Here is a 27,349-nt window from a genome sequence, read left to right on the forward strand (position 1 = left end):
AATGTGGATTTCTCTAATTGAAACCCATAATGTTTCTCCTCTCTCTTCACTTTTACTCTTCCTTCAAATCCCTTCATCCTCCGCGCACTGTTGTCATTGTTTCCTCCAACGATTATGATCATTCCAAATTCCTTCTTCATCATCATCAATCGTTCATCATATATAATCATCATCATGATCATCAATCTTAACCCATTTTCGGATCTAAACTCGCCATCATCAATCTTTTTCAATCAGAAACAAACTTAGTCCAAACTCCTTAGTACTGAATGTTGAAATCAAAATCCATATGAACATGAATTAAAAGATTGAAGTGTAAAACTTGGTGAAAGTGTAGTGTAAGTCATACTGAATATGCAAGCATCATTGGCGGCCTCCGGTATGCCACTAACCGTACTATATTCGACATTACATACGTTGTATGAGTGTTATGTAGGTTTGTTAGTGTATCTAGTATTGATTATTGACTTGTTATTGATCGAGTCATGAGATACCTAAAAAGAACCATGGACCATGAATTGCATTATCAAAGGTTTTCCACTGTCTTTAAGGATATAATGATGCTATCATGTTGATAGGAAAACTCTATCAAATGATTCATAAGTGACTAGTGGCTATATATTTAACATTGTTGGAGGGCATGTTTCTTGAAAATCTAAGAAACACACAATATTGGCTAAGTCCACTATGCAATCTAAAACGATAACACTATCAGCTACTAGTGAAGAAGTAGATTGGCTGAGATGCTTGCTAGCAAAGATTCCTTTATGAGGAAAAACGATACCAGTTATGTTGATCCATTGCAATAGTACCAAACATTGAGAACCACTATCACTATAGTAAGAGGCAATAAATATGTCGTAAGTACAACATTGTTTTGTTAGAAAATTACTCTCTAATGAAGCTATTACAGTGGATCATGCACGCACCGATGAATTTATCTAAAAAATGCACGCAGTAATTAAAATTTAGCTCATCCAAAATGATTGGCTAGAGAGAAAGTCTTGAAAACATCAAATAAGATGAGACTACTACTTTTATAAAAGTGAACCGCTCATGATGGAAACCCGGCTTAAAAGAATGAAGATTTCAAGATCTAGGTTCAGTGGTATTAACAAATTGCAAAGTGATTGAGATGAACATGCTATAATAAATAAAAAGAAGCATAATTTGTGAAGCGATAAGAGAATGAGTTAATAAAAACTCTTAATGAGATATATACTCTATGCAGAATGAAGTACCTAGCTACTAGAGTATACCAGTGTGAAGTTTGGGTTGCTTCCTATGAAATTCTAAGCAAAATATGCTCCTTAATTCATTTCTTCATCTGTCAAACACAGAAGCTAGCTTTAAGATTTAATTGAATAAATCTCATCTCATTCAATAAATTTTTTGAAAGCGAATGCAATATTATAAACTCACAATGTAAATCCATTAACTAAGGCAGATATTAAAACAATGTAAACAAGAAATAAAACAAACAAAACCAGTATCCAGGATGCAACATTGTTCATTTTATAATTAGGAATTAGGATGTGAATTACAATTGGCTACTGGGATTTTCGCCAATGCAAACAGCTTCATCAGCCAATTTAACATGAAGAGCATCTCTAATCTTTATCAATGGTGGAATAAACAATTGACATTGTGGCTTCCATTTTACCATCCAATGGGATAGTGAATATTATTCCTGTGTTTGGAATATATAGAATGGGTTTTTCAAGGGAAACGAGGAGGATGGTGGTGGTGTTTTTGGGTAATTATTTTTTTTTTTTTTTTTTTTTTATGAATGCATGAAGATGAATACATTGAGAAGGAAAGAAGATGAATAAATGTAAAAAATATTAGGTGTTGGTGGTGTACTTTTAAATCCAGTAAACATACACAATCTATCTAATGATTGTATTTTCAATAAAAAGATCAAACACTTCAATTAAGATCTTTGGTTGATTATCTATGATGTTGGTTCATCTTAAACGTTAAAAATTAATAGAAAAAACCAATTTAACTAACGAAAGCAACATCAAAAAACGTAACAACGATTAATTAGATAAATAAAATGAAAATCATAAATAAATTAATGACCAAATATATAGTTTAGCCCAGTGACGGATCCAGAAATTTTGACTTGCGGGGGCAATATTTTATATGATAAATATTTATATAAAAATTTTAGCAATACAAAAGTGATAAAATAACAACATTATTATCATTGAGCAAAATACTTGACATTATAAATACTATACTGTTATATATTGGAAAAATTAAAGACTCGTTAACATCTACAAATTAAAATTACAATTTACGTGTCATTATATTTAAAAAGTATGATAAAAATCATTTAAAATTTCATCTCAAATGTATTTACACATTTAATTTTATAAAATTCATTAAAAAAGACTCTTTTTATAATATCAATTTTCAACTAATGGGGGCAATCTATTTTTTTAAGAGGGGGCAATAGTTAAAACACCAAATATTTAACAAATAACATTGAAAAAATAGTGGGGGCTATTGCCCCCAATATAGTATATGTGCACCGTGCCTGGTTTAGCCTATAATTTTTAGTGTTAAATATGTTTTTTTGTCTCTATAAATATACAAACTTTTCGTTTTAGTTCATCTAAAATTTTCCTTCAACTTTTAATCCATATAAAATTTTCAATCATTACTTTTGGTCTCTAATTTTAAGACAATTTTTGTATTTTTAATGAAATTGTGCAGAAATGTGTAAAATATTGTAAAAATCACTCAAAAAATTTTTGGATACATTCTTCTAATATTATAGATTTTTCTGCAAAATTTTATTCAAAAATATGAATTTTACATATGAGTTTACTTTAAAAGAGGGACCAAATTTTTATATGTGAAGATGAAAAACTTTAAGACTAAAAGTTAGAAGAAATTTTTTAAAAAAACTAAAACAAAATATTGACATATTTAAAGGGACCAAAAACATATTTATACATTACTTTTTATCTACCCAAACCATTTAAGTTTATCTACCCTACATAATTAATCTCACACGCACCTTCAAATAGTATGAAAACTACGTAAGCTCATACGTAATAAATTTCACTATTATTGTACTTGACAAACTATAAGATCACCACCACTTCACATTCCATCCTAATAAACTCAAGACAAGTGTTACCCATAATCAACAAAAAATGAGTACTTTCTATCTCTCACTCATCTCTCTCTTTTTCCTTATCGTCACTTTGAAGCTCTTCTTCAACACATCAAGAAAGATCAAAAACCTTCCACCAGGCCCACAATGTCTTCCTATAATTGGAAACCTTCACCAACTCAAACAACCACTCCACCACACATTCCACACCTTATCACAAAAATATGGCCAAATCTTCTCTCTTTGGTTCGGTTCTCGTCTCGTTGTTGTTGTTTCATCATTAACCATGACACAAGAATGTTTTACCAAAAACGACATAATTTTAGCAAACCGACCTCATTTCTTAACTGGAAAATATATTGGCTACAACAATACTACGGTAGCACAATCACCTTATGGTGACCATTGGCGCAATCTTCGTCGTATATTATCAATTGAAGTACTCTCATCTCATCGTTTAAATTCCTTCTTGGAAATACGAAGAGATGAGATTATGAGACTAATACAAAAGCTAGCACAAAAATCATACAATGATTTCACCGAAGTGGAACTTAGACCTATGTTTTCGGAAATGACATTTAATACTATAATGAGAATGGTGTCGGGGAAAAGATACTATGGAAATGATTGTGATGTGAGTGATGTTGAGGAAGCAAGATTGTTTAGAGAGATAATTAAAGAGGTTGTTAGTTTAGGAGGAGCTAACAACGCTGGTGATTTTTTGGGTTTTTTAAGGTGGTTTGATTTTGATGGTTTGGAAAAGAGGCTTAAGAAGATTAGTAAGAGAACCGATGCTTTTTTACAAGGGCTTATTGATGAACATCGTTTTGGAAAGAGGAATAGTAACACCATGATTGATCATCTTTTAACACAGCAACAATCACAGCCTGAATATTATACGGATCAAATCATCAAAGGACTTATGGTGGTAAGTAATTTTTTTTATATATATCTATTGCTGCAAATGTTATACACCATGATTTTTCTTTATATTAATTTAACAATAACTATATATTTTCGTGTTATTAGTGTGGAGAGCTCGAATAGTTTATCTAATTAATTTTATTTGATTATTACAATTATAAAATCAATTATTACAAATTTTTGCCCAACAAATCCATACATTTACTTTTTAAAGGTTACTGAATGGATAAGTTTCGGATAGAATGTAGTATAAACAATAAAATAAAATAATGAAAAGAAGATAAGAATAGCATTTACTATATAGCTAGGTTTACAGGTAAGTGTCACTCTCGAGCATTTGTGTTAGTGACCACAGTACAACTATCTACTCAGTAACATGTCGAATATATTTAGATGACTTTGAATTTTAATGACTTTGATGTTTTTGTGTATTTAATTGATAGGAAAAAAATTAGTCTTATATGGTCAAAAAATCAAATACATATTGTTTAGGGCTTTTATGTACACTCACAAAATAACAATCATTAACAAAAAGTAGAATTAGTTTTCTATTATTACTAAAAAGGATTATAACTTCAATCTTCAATGATAATTAAATTTAAATATTTTATTTTTATTTTTAAGATTTTATAATGAAAAATTTAATTTTAACTAGCTTAATTTATCAATTTTAATCGTTTGCTCAATTTTTTTGATGAAAATATTTATATGTTATCTTATTTTGCTTCATAGTTTATAACATGTTGTTACCAATATTGTGAATCAAAAATAGATTAAAAAAAATGCATGTTAAAGTTTAGTTATATAAAAATGGGTAAAAAGTTTAATAAGGAAGGACCGTCTATATTTTTACATAGAGAAGAGGGATGTAATTTAATCATCTCTTAAGAGAGCATCTATATTTTTTGTTTTCTTTCTGCTCCTTCTCTACATCCTAATTAATATGAGAAGTTGAAAATAAAGGTAGTATTTAAATTAGAAAATGAGGGCTGAGTATATTTCCATTGGCCATTTTATGCAAATAAAGGATGTGCCAAAATTAGGTGGAAAACCGAACCCATTAACACTTGCTTTTTGGGTACAAAGGACCCATTGACACTTAACTAAATCTAACCTAATTACAAACACATCAAAATCAAATCAAAATAAGGTAAAATTAGGATTCCCTCATTTCTTTGTAGTGATATTGATATTTTGGTGGACTTTTGTAGGTTATGTTACTTGCGGGAACAGACACATCATCCGTGACATTAGAATGGGCTATGTCCAGTTTACTAAACCATCCAGAAATAATGAAGAAGGCAAAAAATGAGTTGGACACTCACATAGGACAAGAACGTTTAGTAGATGAGCCTGACATTTCAAAACTTCCTTATCTTCAAAGCATTGTCTATGAAACCCTTCGACTACATGCAGCAGCTCCATTATTAGTACCTCATTTGTCTTCAGAAGATTTTACCTTAGGAGGATATAATATCCCACAAAACACAATTTTGATGGTGAATGCTTGGGTCATTCATAGAGATCCAAATTTATGGAGTGATCCTACATGTTTTAAGCCAGAGAGGTTTGAGAAAGAAGGTGAGGTAAATAAATTACTTTCATTTGGGTTGGGTAGAAGGGCTTGTCCTGGAGAAAGCTTAGCCCAAAGGACTGTGGGATTGACTTTGGGTTTGTTGATTCAGTGTTTTGAGTGGAAACGAATAGGTGAAGAAAAAATTGACATGGTTGAAGCAAAAGGAATCACGGTGGGAAAAAAGATTTCCTTAAAAGCAATGTGTAAAGTGCGACATCCATTGAATATTAAGGATGTTTTTTAGTTTATTGATGTTTGAGATTTGTTGAAAAAAGGCACATGATGTAAACATGTTGAATGAAGATATTTTCTAATACTTATGAGTTGTGTAAAACAGGCTCATATGGTGTATTCCTTTTGAAGAATGTTGTCTAGCAATACTCATATTTTTAAAGGTTAATTAAGTAAGTGGTCTTTGTAAGTATCTAAAATTTCATTTTTAGTCCTTACATATCTAAAATTTCATTTTTAGTCCTTAAAAAAAAGTCACATTTTTTAGTACCTTTAACATTTTTAGAGACATAAAATGTTGACGAGAAATTTTAAAGAAACTAAAAATGCGGATAGAAAATTTTACTAGGACTGAAAATGCTGATGAAAAATGTTATAATTATAAAGACTACAAAAATTGTGATTTCTTTAGGAATTAAAAACAAAATTCTGAATATTTTTAAAGATCATTTACTTAATTAACTCTATTTTTAATGAATAACACACAGTTTTGACGAAACATCAAATTCTCATCAATTTGGACAAAATGTTATTTCCATTATTCTAAAAATACTTCAGATTTAGTTTTTATCACTAGATTTTCATCAATATCACTTGTTTATAATATTATAAGATGTTATGTTGCTTAAAAATCTAGGGATAAAAATAAATTCTCATCAATATCACGTGTTTAAAATATTATAACATGTTATATATTAATTATTTTTTGACAAGCATGTTATATTTTTTTTTAAGGAAAAACGTGATATTTTTATCACTAGATTCTTTTTCTTTCTAAATATATAATATTGACGTTCATAGTAACATGTTGATAAACTTCTTCTCTAACCTTGGTCTTAGGAGAAACTTCTCTTGTGACATCCATTAAAATCTCTTTCAACCTACGATACGAGTGACCGTCTAAGGTAAATAGATTTCCTTCCATGTTTCAATCGGTTTGTATCATCATGGATAACATAACATGTTTTCTTCTTAAAAAAAGAAAAGAAAAACATAACATGTTTTCGTTTTATGCACAACCAAGAAGAAAGGTTATAAATTACATTGAGAACATGCAATGAGCTTAGAGTAGTACTACTAGTCTCATAAATTCTAACTCAATGGAAAAAAATGCCGAAATTGTTAGGCCAGACGTCATGATCAGGGTTCGAACCCCGGTACCTCCATCTCTTCTATCTACCAAAAAAAAAAAAAAAGAATAGAACTACTCCCTCCGTCCCAGAATAACTGACCCATTTTCTATAAAAAAAATGTCCCAAAGTAACTGACTCATTTCAATTTTCAATACAACTTTCATCATTCCCAATACAATATAACACTAAATAATACTACTACTTTTATCATTCCCAATACAATATATTCCACTTTCCCCTTTATTTATACATTTTTCTTAATATGTGTGAAAAACAAAATTGTGTCAATTAAATTGGGACGGAGATAGTACTACATTTACCACATGGTTTCATTCTATCGGTAGCAAGACAAAACCTAAAGTTTCTCGATTCATCACCCAAGTTCATAAACAAACAATTAGTATAGCCAAATAAATAGGACGGAGTAATATGCCCGTTGGAATAGTTTTTCTGGGCTATAGCAATGGTTTTTTTTTACCCTTTATCTACAAACTTCCGCTGTTATTATATGTCAAATTTGTTGTAGTGACATTTCCTCTCATTTGCACAACCTCCAATGTTTCTTGTATTATTTACATTAGCAAACAATTACTTGAACTTTATAATAAGGACAAAGCATAGGTGCATTTATGTAGATAGTTTTTGTACGGTTCTTAACTAAGAATACACTTTTTTAATAATAACAAACTTTGAAAAAATTGTGAATTGAGAAAATAATTTTTAGTTTAGTTAAAAACCATACGGACATGCATTGTACCCAAAAAAAAAACCATACGGACATGCAAATTAGTTTTTTACCTTGTAATAATTGCAAAATACCATAATTTTTTGTTTTTTTTTTTGATGTTATTTAAGCCTAATTGTTAGAAATGTCTAGAAGTTCTAATTCAACTGGCAAATGCCAAAATTACAAGGCCGGATGTCGTGACCTATGTTCGAACCTGGGACCTCACAATTGTGTGTGAGTTTAATTTCAGTGGATTACCACTTTATCTATCTATAAGACCAAAAAAAAATGTCATTTGGATCCCTTAATTTGACAAAGTACTTTAAGTACATGTAAACAAAGTTAGTTTCTATTGATGAAGCAAATCCGATCAAACATGGGAAAAGGTCATTAATCAATCTCCCTTTCTTATTCCACAAATCACAATCATATTACTTATCTAACCTAAGGTTAGGCTTTTTCTAAGTAAAAAACAATGACATTCTTTCCCAATTTTCTGAATGTTTATGCAATTTTAATCAGAATGTATAGAATTTTCTCAAGTTCTCATGATAGAGTTCAATGTGCATCTGTAAATGTTAGCGTGTTGCCCTGCACAATCAAATTAGAAATTGCATGTTGACTTTGTTTCGATATGTGGTTGTTGAGGTGGATGGTGTGTCGTGGTGTGCTGTCTTCTTTGTTTCCATCCTTGTAACAGTTTATGATGTACCCACGCAGTCTCTTTTCTTCATTTTGCCATTAACAACTCAAAATGGCAAACTTTAAGAGCTCGCACATGATATAATAGATCGGTGTATGATGTAAACATTGAACAAAGTACACCCCATAATTTTGTTTTCCTTTTTTTTTAGGTAATAAAATTTTTCATCAAATGTCTCCGTGAGTTTAACTCAATTGACAGAGTTTAAACATTGACATCCATTTATTCAACTTAAAAAAGTTAATTTTTATCCACCAAACTACTTGAGAAACAAAGGGGCCACAACCCAATCAACTTTCATTGATTTTAATTTAAAATCTAATTACATGTAAATAAAGTTTATCCTTCAAAAAAAAATGTAAATAATATTTATATAATCTAAAATATTTAAAAATAAATAGTTTTATTTTTTTTACTTAAGAAAAAAGTTTGAACAGACCGATTCAACTCTACTCCTATGATACAACTAAATGAAATTAAAATTAATATTAATAGGATGTATATTTACCTTTTTGTTAAGGTCTAGTTTTTCTATAATATTAGTAAATCTCAAGTTTTTTAAAAAAAACAAAAGTAGACCTATGAATAAAAGTTTTTTTTTTTCTTTTTGCGAGTGCGATTTCACAGAAATTAGAAGAAATCAAAGGTAAAGATTGACAAACCACTATTTCAAATCGAACAAGAGCTAAAAAAAATGATGATTTGCACAGAAAAATAGCTCCACATTGAAAAGGGTAATGCTGCTTGTAGCAAAAGGTAATATAGCGAAAATATCACGACAATGCATTTTCATAAAGCATAACTGTGGAGGACTATTTTGTTTTTAATCCAACTACCATCCTCCTAGCCAAATATAAATCTAACGGTGGCAGCACTCCGTGAAATGTTTGTGATGATATGCTTCGTGAGGAATAGCACTATCCCACCCCATTCCAAAATTTACCGTATAAATTGACACCGGTGAGAATGACATGGAGACCTTGAGGAAAATTATTTACACATACATTTATTATTTTTAATAGGTCTCGAAAAACCTTATACATTCATTTTTTGAAATATTTCACAAAATTTCATTTTAGAATTACAAAGTTTCTTTACCACGAAGTCTCGAACAGTTGGTTGATATATGCACATGGATGAGTTTTGTAAATCATGAGAATTATCTATTTATTTTTTGGTTGAGGAAATGAAATTCGACTTTTATTCATAAACTAGTATAGTGACCCGTGCCAAGCACGGGGAAATAAAAAACTTTTTTAATCAAATTTATAGTTTTTATATTATGTTATCTTAAAGTTATAATTTAAATTTGACATGGAAAAAAATATCATCTTAATTTTGTATATATTTTGAAATATTTAAACATTGCACATAACGATTAAAGTATTTAGATTTATATTTATACTAATTATTTGTAGTATAAGATGTACTCATTGTTAAACTTAGCATATGTAATATTTTTGCAAAAATACGCTGACGTATTGTATGTTATTATTTGTTGACATAACGTATTTTATTAATCATAAAAACTAAAAAAATTGTATTTTTTTATATAATAGTCAGTGTCAGATGTATACACCTAGTCTGTGAATGCAAACGTTAAATTTTTTACGGGTGTGTATAAATATAGTTTGGGATACAGAAACGCCGATTGTTATTTGTTCTTATTTTTTACAAAACCAATGGTCTAATGTAAATATTGTATTTTAGGGTAACAACGATGAAAAAAAAAGTTTCGCGCATTGTTATATCTGAAAAGTGCATCAATTAAAAGTCAATGACAGGAGGATCTACTTATATAGAAATTGCATGTCATGTAATGACCAGTACGCCTAGGGATGGCAATGGGTACCCCATGGGTAGGGTACTATAGTACCCATCTCCATACCCGCGTTTGTAAAAAATGTCCGTACCCGAACTCGTACCCATGTGGGCAACAACTTTAATACCCTTCCCCATACCCTTTGGGCATCTAAGTGGCCATTACCCGCACTTTAACTATGAAAAGACAATAAAAAAACATCACAATTGAAATAAAACTACGATCCAAAAAATTTCAAATAAGTTAAGTAGTTTTTAGTCTCAGGTTTAGGCTTAAATACCTAAATAAATTAATTAATTGTACACTAAAAGTAAATAAATTATTTATCATATTATATAAATTTGTATATGTGGGTTGCGGGGCTGGGTAGTATAACACCCTTACCCATGTCCGTACCCATTTAAATCCGTGGATATTACCCGGACCCGTGCCCAGACCCATGAAAGCGGGGTTTTATCCTACCCGTTGTCGGTATTTTTGCGAGTGCCCACCGGGCCTGGGTCCAATTGTCATCCCTACGCTTTACAAAGAAATTAAAAAAAAATGACTTCCAAACAATACGCAACTTTAGTTTTCTAAATTATAGCAACAACAATTCTAAAACATAACCAATGATCATACTTTTTGAAAAACTTCACGATACACAACATTTGTGGTCTCCTTGCAAACATTATTATTTTCATCCAAGATAAGCAGCTTAAAACCTTTTCTAGAAGTAACTCGAGAGACAGCGACATAGAGTTGTCCATGCGTGAACACGGCTTTAGGAAGATAAACTCCCAATCGAGATAAAAATTGACCCTGACTTTTATTTATTGTCATTGCAAAACAAAGCGTCAATGGAAATTGCTTGCGCCTGAATTTGAAGGGTAGTCCAGGATCACTCAGAATAAGATTCATCATGGGAATGAATACCCTGGTACCTGCCCTTTTTCCTGTAATTACGGTAGCAACTATCGTGCTCTTCCCTAGATTTGTAACTGTCAGCCTCGTACCATAACACAGTCCATTGGCCTGATCGATGTTTCTCATCAGCATAACTGGACATCCTACCCTTAGTTTCAACCTGTGATTTGGAATTCCAGAGCTCTTAATACGTTAAGAAATTCTGTTGTGAACCACTCGCTCTAGACATCAGAATTTTCGCCTAATCGACAAACAGAATCAGAGCTTAAATACTCTTTCTCTTCACCTAGAATTAGTGACATAATATATTCGTTAACATGGGAAATTAACATAGTGTTTTCCCTGTGCTAAGTTTTTCCCCCTAGTATGATACCCGTGCTAAGCATGGGAAATTAGCGTAGCGATAAAATTTTAATAACAGAAATATTATTTTAAATAAATTTGAAAAGTAAATGACACAAAAAATATCTCTCGAGCAAAATTAGTGTACATTTAAGTTATTTGTCATATAAGTCGGCATAAATTTAAAGTGAAGTTTGTATAAATTATAAAGTTAATTGTAATATTGTCTATTTTTTGTAAAAGGAAGTATTATATAATTGTATTAACGTATGTCATTGAAAGTTGCCTCATTTAGTAAGTAGTTGAATCACTTGCAAGGTCGTGGGTTCAACTCATGTTGTCAATGCGAGAACCTCTTTTATGAGTGATTGTAAGTAACTTTGTAAGCGCTGATCCTTGAGGTGTGTCTTGACCCATAAGAGCCTCAAGAGCTCAACTCACAAAAAATAATATGTAACAAAAAAAATATGCAAAATCTATGAGGTTAAAAAATGTCTATCTTTCTTTCACCATTTTCATTTGCATTGTTGTCACCGCCTTTAATTGAAAGTATCCATTTTCCAAACTTTACAATTTCTTCGTGCTCTGCTAATACAATATATGCCCCCAAACTCATATTCACAGTAAGTCTCGACATAATGCAGTTTTCATATAGAATGGGTGAATTAATTGAAGAAACAACAATATCATGTCATGATCTTTACCTGATTACAGGCAATGTCTGTCCGAAATCGCCACCTAAAACTATTATGATTCCACCAAACTGCTGATACTTATTGTGATGATCTATTTTTTACATGATGTTATGTACTCCATGGCCAACTACTCAAAAATAACAGCGGTGCATCATTGATGCATCATCCCAATTAATAAGTTTAATTGACAAAGTAGTTTTTCCCTAGGACTATCCTTTTTCATGGTTAACATTGATGACTTCTTAATCTCAATCATGATTGTAAATAATGAGTGTCGAGCTCTTTCACCCAGTAATGATAGAGCTACAATATCGTCGGAAGCAACGTTCAAAAAATTATCCCTTTAGATCTAACAGCTGCATGCATTTCCATATAAATGTTTTCCTAATATACCACCATAACTATATATAAAAAATAAATCATTGCTTCCAGAAAGAACAGACTTCGTGATCTTATCATATACACATCTAAGTTCGTAATTCAACATAAATTGTAGATCCTCATGTGTCTTTGCCGATTCAACTTTGTCATACTTAGCTCATCAACAATAAGCTTATTCATGAAGGTTGGCATATCATCAGTGTTTCGTCATGACATATATTTAAATTTTTTAAGCAACATTTTGTTTAGTAGATGGAGCTTTTCAATATCGATTAAACATAAATTTTTCAAATAATTGTGACAGATCGAAGATCTACAAATTATAAATAAAATTTGAAAAATTAATTTTAAAAATGTATATACAAAAATGAATGATAAAAAAGTGTAAAAATACATATGAATAGAAATAACCATTAATTTGCAACTGCTTCCTCCTTTCATACATAATCTCGTATAACAATAGTTGTCATGTGGCATCCCATACAACATTAGTGTTGCTTCCTCTATTCATATGGAATATCATCTAACAATAGTTGCCACGTTGCATCCCATGCAACACTAATGTGTGTCATTGTGCTCAAAGTTAACAGAGTCAAAAATAACGTACACAATTGTTGATCCAAACCCAAAACACTTGATTCTGTAATTCAATATATAAACACTTTACCATCTTCAAGTAATCTCAAAGCATAATATGTTTCTGGGAAGGTGTCATGTGTAAGACCATCAACTATTTTTATGCATTTGTATTTCATGCAACCTTTTTGAATGATTAATAGTATCCTCATGTAGTATAGTTCACTTACACATGTGAGCGTATAACCAAGTCTTGCAATACAATATTTTTACATGGATGTCATTGTTTATTGTCCTTAATATCTATAAATCTCGTTGGAAATTCAACATATATTAGGTCTCGACCCTATTCATATTGACAATTTCCACGAAACCATATAGGAAACCTAATGGATGCTTGTTCATTATACCCATAATTAACTTAATGTCGCGATTATCTCCAAATGAAAAACACTGTTCATTATGCAAATTTGTCGACTTAAGGACAATATTCCATTTTTGGTGCATATCAAAAGAAAATATTCTTCAAATAGCCTCGTAGAGTGAAATATATCAACTATCATAGCACTGATTTATTTCATCCACTGGCTTAAATTTGTCATGATTTTCACCATCAACTTGCATCTTTATTGTTGCCTTATCAGGACCTTAGTTCACATAATTAAAAAGGTACTTAATGGAGTTATACTTGTTACGATATTCCATGTTGAGATGGCATTCTTACATAATCATAATTAAAAAGGTACTTAATGGAGTTAGACTTGTTACGACTATCTAACTTGACAATCAGTTTCTTAATATTATCCCAAAATCGTGATACTTATATTTAGGTTAACCATCTTCATCTATCGTGGCAGTTTCTTGAAATCTCTTAGGATAATATTTTGAAAATTTGCCATCTTTCATGCGAGGAGATTTATGTCTAGCATAACCATATGACCCATGCATCATATACAAAGAAACAACATCAGTCAATCTTGTATAAAGTGTACCATCAGACAACTCATCCAATTTGCAAAGAAGAGTCTTATGTATCGTATTGTAAAACTCAACAGATACGTGGTCAATCCTATCAACATCTGCATAAAAAAATCAAATATTATATATTCAACCTATAATAGAAGTCAACCTCATAGAGTTGGATAAAAAATTACAATAGTTGATTATATGTTACTTCAAGTCATTACCATTCCGTTGGAACGAACCATCTCAGCACAAGGTTTTTGAAAAAATATTTCATGACATGTCATATATGACAAAAGTTGCATTCTAAGAATTAAAAACCTTGAAGAAATAATACCTCTAACTTCACATTGTACATGTGTCGATTTAAATTTTAATATAATAAATTGAAAGTGTTTACATATTTTATAACATATTTATAGCATCATATCATAATAACAAAATGAATTAAAAACATTAGAGAAATATTGAGAACATGTTTGTTATATTTAAAAAAAAATACATTCTACCATCTCGAAATATCCTTCTGCAAACACATGATTCAAGTAAATCAATGGAATTTAGTTAAAAATAACAAAGATTCAAAGTGAAAAAAAAAATTGGTATATAAAATATGTACATTTTACACACACACACAAAAAAATTGATTAACTAACCAACAAAGTAGTTGCAATTCTGTCAAAAAAAAAAAACAAAGTAGTTGCAATTATAATCATTAGATAAATATATTTGGTGATTGTTGAGATAGGATCTTTTTTTCATCGGATTCCAATATTTCACCTGATGATATACATTAGATGATTGGAGAAACATATTTCGTTTTTCATTTGCATTAAATACAAAATATCTCCCATGAAGCATGGTTTATTTGACTCAATTGATCTTTGATTTCCTTCTTGAATGTTATGATTGCATCAATCAAGTGTAAATTAAAATTGCCGCTGTAACAACAGTTAATTAATCATATACGCCATTAAAATTATCTGACTCAAATGAAATTAAAACTTCACTTGTAACAATAGGTATACATCATTAAAGATAATTGACTATTTCACCAATTTTCCTTAATCTTTAAGATTTTAACCTTTTTCTAAGTTATTTTAATATATTTATTTTGTATCTATTCTATTTCTATTTAACTAATGCGTAAACTTGTATAGGAAACCAATAAATTAATATACAAACTTTTTAGGAAATTTAAGAATCTCTTAAAATCGGAATCAATTTAAGGATATTAAGGCATTTCAAAAAAAGATAAGAAAATTAAGAATCTCATAAAATATAAACCAATTCGATTTAAATCAATTAAATGCTCTTAATGCAGGCAAGAATTGTAAAAATTTGATCAAACTTATTTTATCAACAATAAAGTAAATTTGTTCATTTTTTTATATATTTTAATTGTATTTTTTAATTTTTATATGTATTTCGTATTTTTATTGTATTTTGATAAAAAAATTAGATTTTAATTATAAATTGATTTAAAAATTTTAAATTTATATTTTGAAATGATTGATTTTTCATAAATTAAATTAATATGAATGCGGCAACTAATGAAAATAATTGTCAATTAATATTCATCAATTTATATATTAGAATCAAAATTATACAAATTCAAATCCATGATTTTTTTTTCTGTTATTGAATATTGATGATCTTTTTTTCTTGAAAGATGAATATTGATGATCTTATATCTGACATTTACACACATTATTTTTTAACCAAATAGAAGGTCGTATTTATTGCATGATACTAAAGAAAAGAAATGACTTTGTCAAAAAAAAAAAAATACATCAAAAGTCACAGCGTGATTAAAAAAAGAGACAAAATTGTAATAGATATTTACAAAAAAAATAGACATCACATGTGTTTTTTAATATTGTTACACGTTTATTCCAAATTGTTTTAAAGGCTATTTGATAAATATAAAAAAAAAAGAATAGACATACGACCCTGTTTCATCATGACCATGACAAACCCATCCTTGATTCTCTATGCCATATCTAAATTTCTAATTGAAAAACGAAATTAATTTTAGAAAGGAAAAAAAAGTAACAAATGTAGGCAACAAAAAGAAAGTAATTTGGAATCATATACAATAAACTGTGATTACCATAATCAAATGATATCACTATAATAATCTTTTATTCAATATAGAACATGTTGAATCTCTGCCTAAAGAGACGTTTTTTTAAAAGAAAAATATAAAATACAATGGAGTGATCTTCAATGACGTTCATTCTTCAATCTAGATATTGCAAGTCATTTATATTGTTTCCTCTATATCCAATTAGAATGAACTTTGATATCTTGAATCCACGCGCCACCGCTCATGTCCACCTAAAATAAATCAAAATACACGCATTCAAAATATCAAATTTTGTTCAAGCTCTTGTGATTAAAATAAATAATTCCAAATCCTTAAGACTTAACAATAATAATAAATGTAAATAAAAAAATATAATGAATATTAAGAAAGATAAGAGATTTCTATAGAAAATGACACAAAGAAGGGGATATATCAGAAACAAAGTCAATCTTCGGAGCCATTCGGATTGGAGAGAGATACGAAGATGACATAAAGAAAAAGAAACAAAACAGAAATGAAGGCAACTGCAGAATTGGAGTTGTGATGTGAACAAACTGCTGGCTAACAGGTCTAATTTATGGTGGATTTTTCAGGACAATTTCGTAAAACAACAACATTTAATTTGAGCTCATATCTTAGCTATTAAGCAAAATATATTATTATTATTTTTGTTTGGTTAAAGCCTTGCAATGTAACAAAAAAAAATAGAAATAACCACGTTCAATTCGACCAATCAAATGCAAGCTCATATCTTAACTATTAAGCAATATATAATAATATTTTTGTGATGTGAACAAACTGCTGGCTAACAGGTCTAATTTATGGTGGATTTTTCAGGACAATTTCGTAAAACAACAACATTTAATTTGAGCTCATATCTTAGCTATTAAGCAAAATATATTATTATTATTTTTGTTTGGTTAAAGCCTTGCAATGTAACAAAAAAAAATAGAAATAACCACGTTCAATTCGACCAATCAAATGCAAGCTCATATCTTAACTATTAAGCAATATATAATAATATTTTTTTTTGTTTTGAAAAAAATTTATTATCAATATGTTTGTAGTCGAAAATAGAAAATCAATAGGTCATAATGTTTTTTTTTGTTCGGATCGCATAGAAAGTTGCTCAATAGGTTGTTTAGTTTAGAAAGTTTTAATCTGATTTTAATACCAATAAATTCCAATAACCTGTATTTATTTGGGTCAAATAAAAAAGCTACAAATCCATGTTTATGTGATTTTATGTGATTGCAGGTCAAATTGAGAGGCAAGATCATTATATACTGCATTCGAAAAAAAATCATGTTTACCATTTTATAATGCAAACAAATGCTGGAAAAAAAAATCAATAGGACTATTATTTTAATGTCATCTAATTAGTTTAATCGGTTTCACTCAAAAAGAAAATCAGTTTGACATGTCAAATAAAAAATATAAGGAGTCAATTTAATGGCATTTAATCAGTTTACACTAATATAACAATAGTTCATCAATATAAAATTCATGGATCAGCAAAAAAAAAAAACAATTTGATAGGGTATCCATCGGTCGACGTTACAACAATATATTCCATTAAAAAAATCAAGTCTAACACCGTTCTTAAAAATAAAAAAAAGTAAACATCTACGATGTTTACGTTCCTAATGTATTCTCTACAATTTTTATACAAATAAATGAATAATACAATCCCTACTATATATAAAAAAAAAACATCTAAAAAATATTTGCCACTTGATTCCAAATTTCTTTGATACGTAAAACAATTTGTCCTTCTTCAAATTTCTCACAAACCACAGCCGAACGATTCTAACCTGATATTTCAATTTTCTTTCAAAGGGATATATCAAAAACGAAATCAATTTTTGGTGTCATTTGAATTATAAAGAGGTATGAAGAAGAAACAATATAAAAAAGTAAACAAATAGAAAGAGAGATGGAGTTGTGATGTGAAAATTTGCTAACCCATATGTCTAATTTATAATATGTTTCACAGGGTAATTTAGTAAAATTACCACATCTATAGTTGACCAAGAAAATGATACATTTTTGCTCTTTTAAAGAACACAATAATATAATTTTATTTTTTGTCTGTTTTTGATACGTTATTAAAGTACACAAAAAGAATGACTAATTTATAGACATATTTGATAGGTTAGTTTAGTACATGTGTTTTTCTTTCTTTCTATACACATTGGGCAATTCTGAATCGAAATTAAATTAGAGGATTCACACATTCATTACCAATTTAAAGTCATGTTTAATACAATGATCTCTCACATAAATGTGTGTAACATTACTGATCATCTTTAAAAACAAAAAAAATTAATAAAGCAATACGTTTTTTCTACCACAGAATATATTAATCCATATGTCCTGATTTAAACTCATATTTTCCTTTCTAAAGCAATACGTTTTTTTTAATAAGAATTCCTGAACGCATATTTCCTTTTTAATAAGAATTCCTGAACGCATAATTCCTGAACTCATATTCCTGAACGCATATTTCCTTTTTTTTCCTGAACGCATATTCCTGATTTTTTCTAAAAAAATCATTTATGATTTAAAAAATTATGTTTGCAACATCATTAAAAAAATTATGTTTGCGATAAAAAATTATGTTTGCAACATCATTAAAAAAATTATGTTTCCTTTCTAATCTAATTTCAAATATTAGAATTTGAAATTGTAAAACTTCCTTTTATACATAAACATTAAATACAAATTTGTGAGGATGAATGTGGTGAGAGTATTTTGTGAGGATGAATGTGGTGAGAGTATTTGTAAAAAGAATAAGATGAGAGTGCCACGTGTCATAAGAATAGGAGGAGAAAAAACATTTCCATAAAGGGCTATGGAATAGGCCGTAAATTTATATTATATAGATATAGATATAGATATGACATCAATTCCGTTTTCTTTATCGTCATTGACCAACAAAGTATATTTTTACCACTATAGATATTATTATTATTTGTAACAAAACTATTATTATTATTATTATTATTATTATTATTATTATTATTATTATTATTATTATTATTACTACTACTACTACTACTACTACTACTACTACTACGAAACCAAACATGAAAATCAGTACATGTCTCGTCCTTGTTAAGGAAAACAAAAAAAAATGGAAACTTTTTTTTTGATACAAATTTTTGTAAACTTAGTCACTAAAATAAAAATATTGTATTTAAAATTATTACGAAACTAAAATAAAATCTCAAAACATTAGTTAAGATATTTTCGATTGAATGTATTGATGTGTTGACCTGCATTTTTTTGTAGACACAAAAAAAAAACTCATTTAAAGTACATATTAATGTACGGATTCTCACAAACCAAAGACGAACAATTCGAACCCTGATATTCCAACTTTCTTTGGAAGGGGATATATCAGAAACCAACTCGATCTTTGGGGCCATTTTGATTTGATAGAGAGATATGAAGTTGACACAAAGAAAAAGAAATAAAATAGAAAAACAACTGACGTTTTCTTGATAAACTAATTGTGGTATACTTTTTAGTCCAATAAAAATAGTCAATAAAATAATCTTATTTTTTTGGGTGCCAATAAAAACGGTTCTATTTCCTTAAAAAAAATGGTTCTATTTGAAAGTAACTAATGCGCCTATTCAATTTAGAAAAAAAAAAACTTAGGTACAATTTCTTAGGTGCTTTTTGTATGGTTCTTAACTAAATTCACTTTGATTTTCTTAAATTCATAATTTTCTCAGAGAAATTTTTTGTAGTTTTAGTTAAGAACCATACCAAAAGCACCAAAAGAATTGTACCTAAGTTTTCCGCGGGCCTCTTCGATTTGTAGTAAAAAAATCTTTTTTTTTCTAAGAATGTCTAACAAACTTGTTGCCGTCACAAAAAATTAAAAATATTTAATCCATTTTCTTTTTTTTTTCTAAGAATGTCTAACAAACTTGTTGCCGTCACAAAAAATTAAAAATATTTAATCCATTTAATGTCATTATTAATAATATCTTAAACAACCATTATAAGATGACTATTTATTCTCAATCTCCATTTATAATTGAATTAACATATTTTTTATAATATAAATTATAATATAAATGATATATATGGTTACAAATATAAATATAGAAAGTTATTGAAATCCAAATGCTTGAGAATGCTTGGTTTCTCAAGAGTGTTTTTCAAGAGTGCCACTTGTCAATGCCATATTGAAACTTGAAAAAAGGGTCCTAAATTTATAGAATATAGATATTACAGTATTAGTATCAGAAGAAATTTCCATTATGTGTCGGGTCCAAATTTTTATTTGATATAGATGTGTCGGGTCCAACTTGGAAGTTAGTAGAATGCTGACCTTAGAAGATTTCAAAACCTTCCTACCATTAAAATTGTAGTTCATTAAACCTCTTTTTACACATAAAATAAATTAAAAGTCAAAGAAAATAATAGTAGCATCAGCAATAGTCCAATTCTAGATTTTTAGTATGGGAATAATCGCTACCACAATATATATAATTTTCATAAATTTTGAGACCCTATATATACACATACACATGTATTCATGGTCTGATTTGTCTCAAAATCCAATCACCAACAAATACTTCACTCTAAACATGGAACAAAACTTTCTTCTCTACATCATTTTCCCTTTCATTTTTCTTATCACTATAAAACTATTATTCTTTAGAAGATTCAAAAAACTTCCACTATGCCCTCCTTCTTTCCCCATAATTGGCAACCTCCATCAACTTAAACAACCAATTCACCGCTACTTTCATGACCTATCCCAAAAATATGGTCCAATTTTCACACTTAAATTCGGGTCTCAATTTGTAGCTGTTGTTTCATCAGCATCCATTGCTGAAGAATGTTTCACCAAAAACGACGTAATTTTCGCAAACCGTTTAACGTCTATCAAAACCAAGTATCTTGGTTTCAACAATACAAACATTATTACCTCGTCTTATGGAGATCATTGGCGCAACTTACGTCGTATAAGCTCGCTTGAAATACTCTCCACTCATCGTCTCAACTCCTTTTCCGAAATCCGAAAAGACGAGAACATGAGGTTGATTCAAAAGCTTAGTGAGAATTCTCACAAAGATTTCACAAAAGTTGAGCTTAGACCCTTGTTTGCTGAGCTAACATTTAACATAATCATGAGAATGGTTTGTGGAAAACGTTTTTACGGGGATGAATCTCATGATGCAAAAAAGTTTAGGGATGTTATGAATGAGGTGCAACAGTTTGGGTTGGGGTCTAACCTAGGTGATTTTATTCCTTTATTTAGATGGTTTGATTTTAGTGGTTACCATAAGAAGATAAAAAGTGTTGGGGAGAAGATGGATGCACTTTTCCAAGGACTTCTTGATGATACTCGTAATAATAATAGAAAGGAAAATAAGAATACCATGATTGATCACCTACTTTCCTTACAAGAATCACAACCTGATTATTACAGCGACCAAATTATCAAAGGGCTTATTATGGTTAGTCACTTATCATTACTCCTCTATAATCTTTAGTCCTTTTAAATAATCAATTTTTTTTCTTAGATTTCAATAATCTTCATCATACTTAATCTCAAATACTCTTGTCTATAAGACCTAACTCAACAGACAATATTGACGCTACTAGATTGTACATCTTAGAATTTCGATGTTAGCCGACAAAAAACAACTCTTACCATCCATAGAATATCTTCTTTTTATCAATTATTTGTCAAATTAATTACTCGTCTATTTTCAATGTACGGCACCTTATAATTTTTTACCCTCAAATGTGTAGCTCAATGGTATGAATTGGTTTGATTCCCATCGTTAACAATTTTCCACTCTCCTAACAAATTAACCACTAACATTAATCTATTTTAAAAACTAGTTTTTTGTAATAGAGCGTTCCTATGTAGTACGACAACATTTTCAATCGACGAACGGCGAAAAGTTATTTATTGTGATATTGGAAATTCTCAAATTAGGTTTTTGCGGAATATAAAAGCCATGTTAGTGTTAAACGGTGAAGATGATTGCCACGTCTATCGTCAAGTTTCGTCTGGTACCATTCGGTATTTCTCTTTTTAATATATATGGTTTTAGGTTTTGTCAGGGTATAAAGGAAAAAGATTGTTTAATTGTAGTACCTTGTTTTCTAACTACGGTGAGGTTTCAATCAATGGTTTGAATCTTAACCATCGATTTCTTTTTTTTCCACGTGTCATAAATCTAAAAAGAGAACCGAAAACTGGAGGATATAAACACTGGAGCAGATCTGAACTCTTCTAAACAAACCAAGTTTTGGAATAAAACTATAAAAAGCAAAAGATGAGGGATTAATCGGAGTGTTGAAATTAAATTAAAAAAAGATGTGGATATTCAATAATAATAACTAAGCATTATCATATAATTTCATAGAATGTTTCTTGTTTGTTTTGCAGTCATTGATATTTGCTGGAACAGAAACCTCTGCTACAACGTTAGAATGGGCTATGTCTAATTTGTTAAACCATCCAGAGATAGTAGAAAAAGCAAAGATTGAATTGGATAATCACATTGGACAAGAGCACCTAGTTGAGGAAGTTGAAGCTAGCAAATTAAAGTACCTTCAAAATATTATCTCTGAGACTTTACGGTTGCATCCAGCAGCACCAATGTTGTTGCCACATTTATCATCTAAAGCTTGTACTGTGGGAGGCTATGATGTCCCTCAAAACACCATGCTGCTGGTGAATGCTTGGGCTATTCATAGGGACCCAAATTTATGGGATGACCCTATGAGCTTTAAGCCCGAGAGGTTCGAGGATGGTCAAGAAGCAGACAAACATGGGTTTATTCCTTTTGGGATGGGGAGGAGGGCTTGTCCTGGGTCGGGCTTAGCCCTAAGAACTTTGAGCTTGACTTTGGGATCTTTGATTCAATGCTTTGAATGGAAAAGGATTGGCAAGGAAGAAGTTGATATGACTGAAGGACGTGGAACTCTGTTGCCTATGGCCATTCCATTGGAGGCACAATGCAAAGCTCGTCCAATAATCAATAACATTTTCTCTTAATAATTGTGTGTTTGCCAAAGATTCAAATTGATAAGATCCTTATGAACAAATGTATTTACATCAGTGAGTATGTATTCTTGCTATAACAAGCTGTGTGTATTTTTTTGTAAAAAAAATACTGTGTGTATGTTCTGTCAAAATGCTACAAGGAAGTCGTGATGTTTTCGCTCATATTTTTTCGCTAGAAGCAGCATTACCCTTAGATCATTAACATTTTAAGCGTTGAAAATTAAGGCAATGATATCACGAAAAATTGTAGTATTATGAATCTCCTTTATGATACTAATATTATAAGTTACAACAACATGGAGTATATCATACAACAGAAATTGCAGTCCAACCAAACACAGTGAATGTCTCTTACAAACACAACAAACGAGCATACAAATAAAAGCAAAGCATGGTAATTCATGATAGTCCATTTTTTTTCCAGCAAGATCTAGGTGCTCTCACTCCTATTCGGCTTAGACGAGACATAGTCCTGTTAACAAATCACAATCTATCATATATGTATGTTTTGATTTCGTTATATATCCGATCGTGTAAAGAACTTTGACACTCATAATGTATATGAATTAAATTCTTAGAATTTGATCTATCAATAATAAATAAGATATCTCTCTCTCTAAATGAATATATCATATACCAGATGTTCATGATCAAGGTTAGGAACCCAATCATTTGTGGCAGGGTTGCTTTTATAGCCTCTAAATTTGTTTTCACCAACATCAACATGGCTTGCAGGTAACTCAATCTCATATCCACTTTCACCTCCTTCTCTAACCGCTTTTATAAACCCACTTCCTGTCTATTTTCACAGTTCAATACCAAAAAAACATAATCACAAAAAAAAAAAAACATAAATAAATATAGAAACAGTAAAATCACGAACCGTATGATGTTGTTTATCAATAGAAAACAACTCTTGGTAATACTTTGTTTCCACAAACTCATCTTGTGTATCTACTAATCCCTTTGAGGAAAGTATAGTCTGAGAATTTGATTGAAGAGTTTGAAGTTTTTCCAGTTCTGGTATGTTGTGTTGAGAAAAAGTGGAGTCAACGGGGTTTTGTTGTGTTTCAGGTTCGCTTCTGTTGGGTTTGATGGGTCGTTTTGGTGTTAAAGCATCGAATTGAGCTTTGATTTGGTTAGTGATCTTGGTTTGTTCCTCGGTGTTCAAAACCTCGTCACTACGACTTGGTTTTGTAGTTGTCAACTGTCCTACCATGATGTTGTTGTTGTTGTTGTTTGGGTCTATAGTATAGTGAATGGGGCCAAAGCGGTGTTGGAGGATTAGTACTAGAATTTATAGAGGGAGAAAGTGACAGAACAATAACAATAGTATTAGCTGATTAGTTGAGTAGGAAACTCAAACAAACAAAACTATGGGCGTTGAAACTATGGATTTCGTATATGTAGCTGGTTATTGGTAAAGGATAACGTGGTGGTTAAATAAAAAAAAGAAAACGCTTATGGTTAAAAATATAATTTTGTAACAAGAAATCTAAGAATGTCAACATGATCTAGAGTGATTAGAATGATAGCGTTTGTTGAGCAGCAACCGTCGAAATGTAAGTTGGGGTACATTGTAAATAATATGTCCACGTCAGTAAGAGAGCAAGATGGAGAGGTATTGAAAGGATAGATAGTATGTCCAATGCATGTGTGATGAATTGAACTTTTTATAGGCTTAGTTTCGAAATTGTTGGTCGTTTGGTGGGGGCTGTTAAAGAGCGGCGTGCCATCAATGTCGAACTTTGTTTATTACATGTCGTTGAGACTTGAGACGTTACAAAGTGAATGTCTTTAGTTAGTCGCTGAAGGAATTTTGAAGAGAAGAAAGAAATTTTGAATTCTAGATTATCTACTTTTCCATGTTTAAGATGTGTCTAGTCATTATTTATGTTACTTGCGAAAAAAGTTTTAAAGTTGAAGAATAGTGGCCTCGTTTAGATGATACCCATTTATAAATATTCTATTATGTTCTAATCTTTCTTTTGGTTAATGGATTTGAGAAAAAAGATAAATACGCAAAAGAAGATGAGAAAAAAGAGAGGTCTAAATCTAATAACAGCTAAAGTACTTGTTAAAAACGTATCAGAAAGGTAAGGTCAACCGTGAGACCAAATCTTCAAGGAAGCATCTAAAGGTGCTCCTTCGTTACAAATCAATTTATACATACATTCCCTCCCTCAACTTAAAGTCAAAGTGTGGTTAAAGTGTAAATTGTTATTATCAAATACTTAAACTGTAATTGCCAGCAAATTTTGTAAACAAATAAGTTATGATTCTACATTTCACTGTACTAGAATGATCTTCCTTGCAATCACCCTCATCACAAATTGTTCCATTGCCATATGTTTGTAAATGTTAGTATTGTAAATTTGTTAGTATTATAGGGTTCGAACCATTGACATGCCCATTCTGCTTCTTAACTCTCACCCCAACCATAAAAAATGATGAAAATTTATGAAGTATTTTGTCCAAACTAAATTCAGGGAATTTTAAATGACACTTAAAAATTAAGAATTTAAAATTATTTTTGCGCTTATTTTTTTTCAAATATTGCATATTGATCCCTAAAATTTCAAAATTGTGAACTAGTCCCCATTTTTTCAAATTTCAAAATTGATCCAAATTTTTTAAAATTTATAAATGTAGCCTAAAAATGTTAACAAAATTTTTTGTTACTCTATCTAAAGAAAAGCTTTTAGAAATGAAGATAATTCAATTGAATAATTTGAATTGCATAAAATGCTAAATTTTCTAAAATTTTCAATCAACTCATCTAAGCACACTCTAACATTTCAAGAGCATGTTATTCTTGAGTGTTGTTTTTGGATTTCCAAACTGTTGTATTTGGATTTCCAAATTCTATTATCTACCGAAGTTGTTACTAGGTTGAGTCACGACCAGGTCTCTCTTTAAGACGTTTCGTGGCACTACCCAAATTGTGCAAGGTGGACTATCAATCACGCCGCCTCCAGGATAAAACAAGCCCAGCTACAACTGTTCGATTAACTACTGCACTGTAGAAAATCGTTCGAGATTTACACCTTCGAATATGGTACTAAGACCACTCTTTAATACTAAAACCACTTTAATATGGTATTATTACCATTCTATATGGTGCTAAGACCACTCAAATATGGTGTTTCCACCATTCTAACCTTTAAGTTCTCCAAACTTTCAATATGGTACTACGACCACTCAAATATGGTGATACCACCATTTCTCCTCAAATGGAAAAAATATTTAAATAATTTATATACTATTAAGATCATTCTTAATTCCGACGGGACATTATTATTACGAAAGGGACTATGATCTTAATAGTACTCTATATTCTGAAGGGACATATATTATTGAAGGGACTATGAACTTAAGAGCACTCTTAATTCCGAAGGGACATTAAACCGAAAAGGGACTATGGTCTTAAGAACACTCTTAATTCCGAAGGGACAGAAAGGAGTAGAAGCAGAAGAAACTCGTTAACACAAGTCGGAGGGAGAAGAGAGAAACCGCACAGGAAGCATCAACTATGCGATTTGGTGTGTTTTTTGAACTGAGTGGTGTCCTCTATTTATATAGAGATTCTGTAACTGTTTTAGCACAAATTGCGACAACGGTTACTCTTAATGGATAAAGTTAAAATGAAGTTTATCCATTAATCAGTTCAACAACACTTGTGGATAGGATCAAAAGAAACAAATCCACAAAAGTGGAGGAAACAAATTATTGGATTTGAATGAACGAAATATAAGAGATTTAATTAAATTCTTATTCTTATCACAACCACCATAAGTTAAATTTATGGGAAGTGATATTCTCGAATAAAAATAATAATTGCTATTATTTTTATCATTATCAAGTATTTAAAATTAAATACTGCAATTTAAAAACTACTAATGTGTGTGTTCTATTTTATATGGGACCCCCACACTCTATTTTTTCAATTAACACAACATTAGATCAAAGTATGATTACTTGGTGTTTAATCTTCCAATTTATTTTCCAACATCACACTAATGTTCCAACATTGAGCATCATCATCACACAATTGAATTCTTTGCAATCATGTGGTTACAAATTTGTAGTATTAATTGAATTCA

The 27,349-nt window shown here is 30.1% G+C and overlaps 3 protein-coding genes across 3 annotated transcripts; 2 read left to right on the forward strand and 1 right to left on the reverse strand.

Moving 5' to 3' along the window:
• Positions 1 to 3,134: 3,134 nt before the first annotated feature.
• LOC146919713 (cytochrome P450 81E8) lies at positions 3,135 to 5,992 on the forward strand. The gene is made up of 2 exons (XM_085713145.1): positions 3,135 to 4,058; positions 5,266 to 5,992. Exons 1-2 carry the CDS (start codon positions 3,171 to 3,173, stop codon positions 5,872 to 5,874), a joined length of 1,497 nt encoding a protein of 498 aa, XP_085569271.1. The 5' UTR covers positions 3,135 to 3,170; the 3' UTR covers positions 5,875 to 5,992.
• A 14,773-nt stretch (positions 5,993 to 20,765) lies between these two features.
• Positions 20,766 to 23,408, forward strand: LOC146919714 (cytochrome P450 81E8-like). The gene is made up of 2 exons (XM_085713147.1): positions 20,766 to 21,681; positions 22,626 to 23,408. The coding sequence occupies exons 1-2, from the start codon at positions 20,806 to 20,808 to the stop codon at positions 23,235 to 23,237; spliced, it is 1,488 nt and encodes a 495-aa protein (XP_085569273.1). The 5' UTR covers positions 20,766 to 20,805; the 3' UTR covers positions 23,238 to 23,408.
• Positions 23,409 to 23,480: 72 nt separating this feature from the next.
• On the reverse strand, positions 23,481 to 24,518 carry MEE59 (maternal effect embryo arrest 59). Its single transcript, XM_085713148.1, has 3 exons — positions 24,130 to 24,518; positions 23,884 to 24,045; positions 23,481 to 23,718 (listed from the first exon to the last, which is right to left on the reverse strand). Exons 1-3 carry the CDS (start codon positions 24,463 to 24,465, stop codon positions 23,677 to 23,679), a joined length of 540 nt encoding a protein of 179 aa, XP_085569274.1. The 5' UTR covers positions 24,466 to 24,518; the 3' UTR covers positions 23,481 to 23,676.
• Positions 24,519 to 27,349: the final 2,831 nt, after the last annotated feature.

This window comes from Medicago sativa, chromosome 5 (assembly GCF_051527215.1).
Source record: "Medicago sativa cultivar Bolivia chromosome 5, Bolivia_mono, whole genome shotgun sequence".
NCBI lineage: Eukaryota > Viridiplantae > Streptophyta > Magnoliopsida > Fabales > Fabaceae > Medicago > Medicago sativa.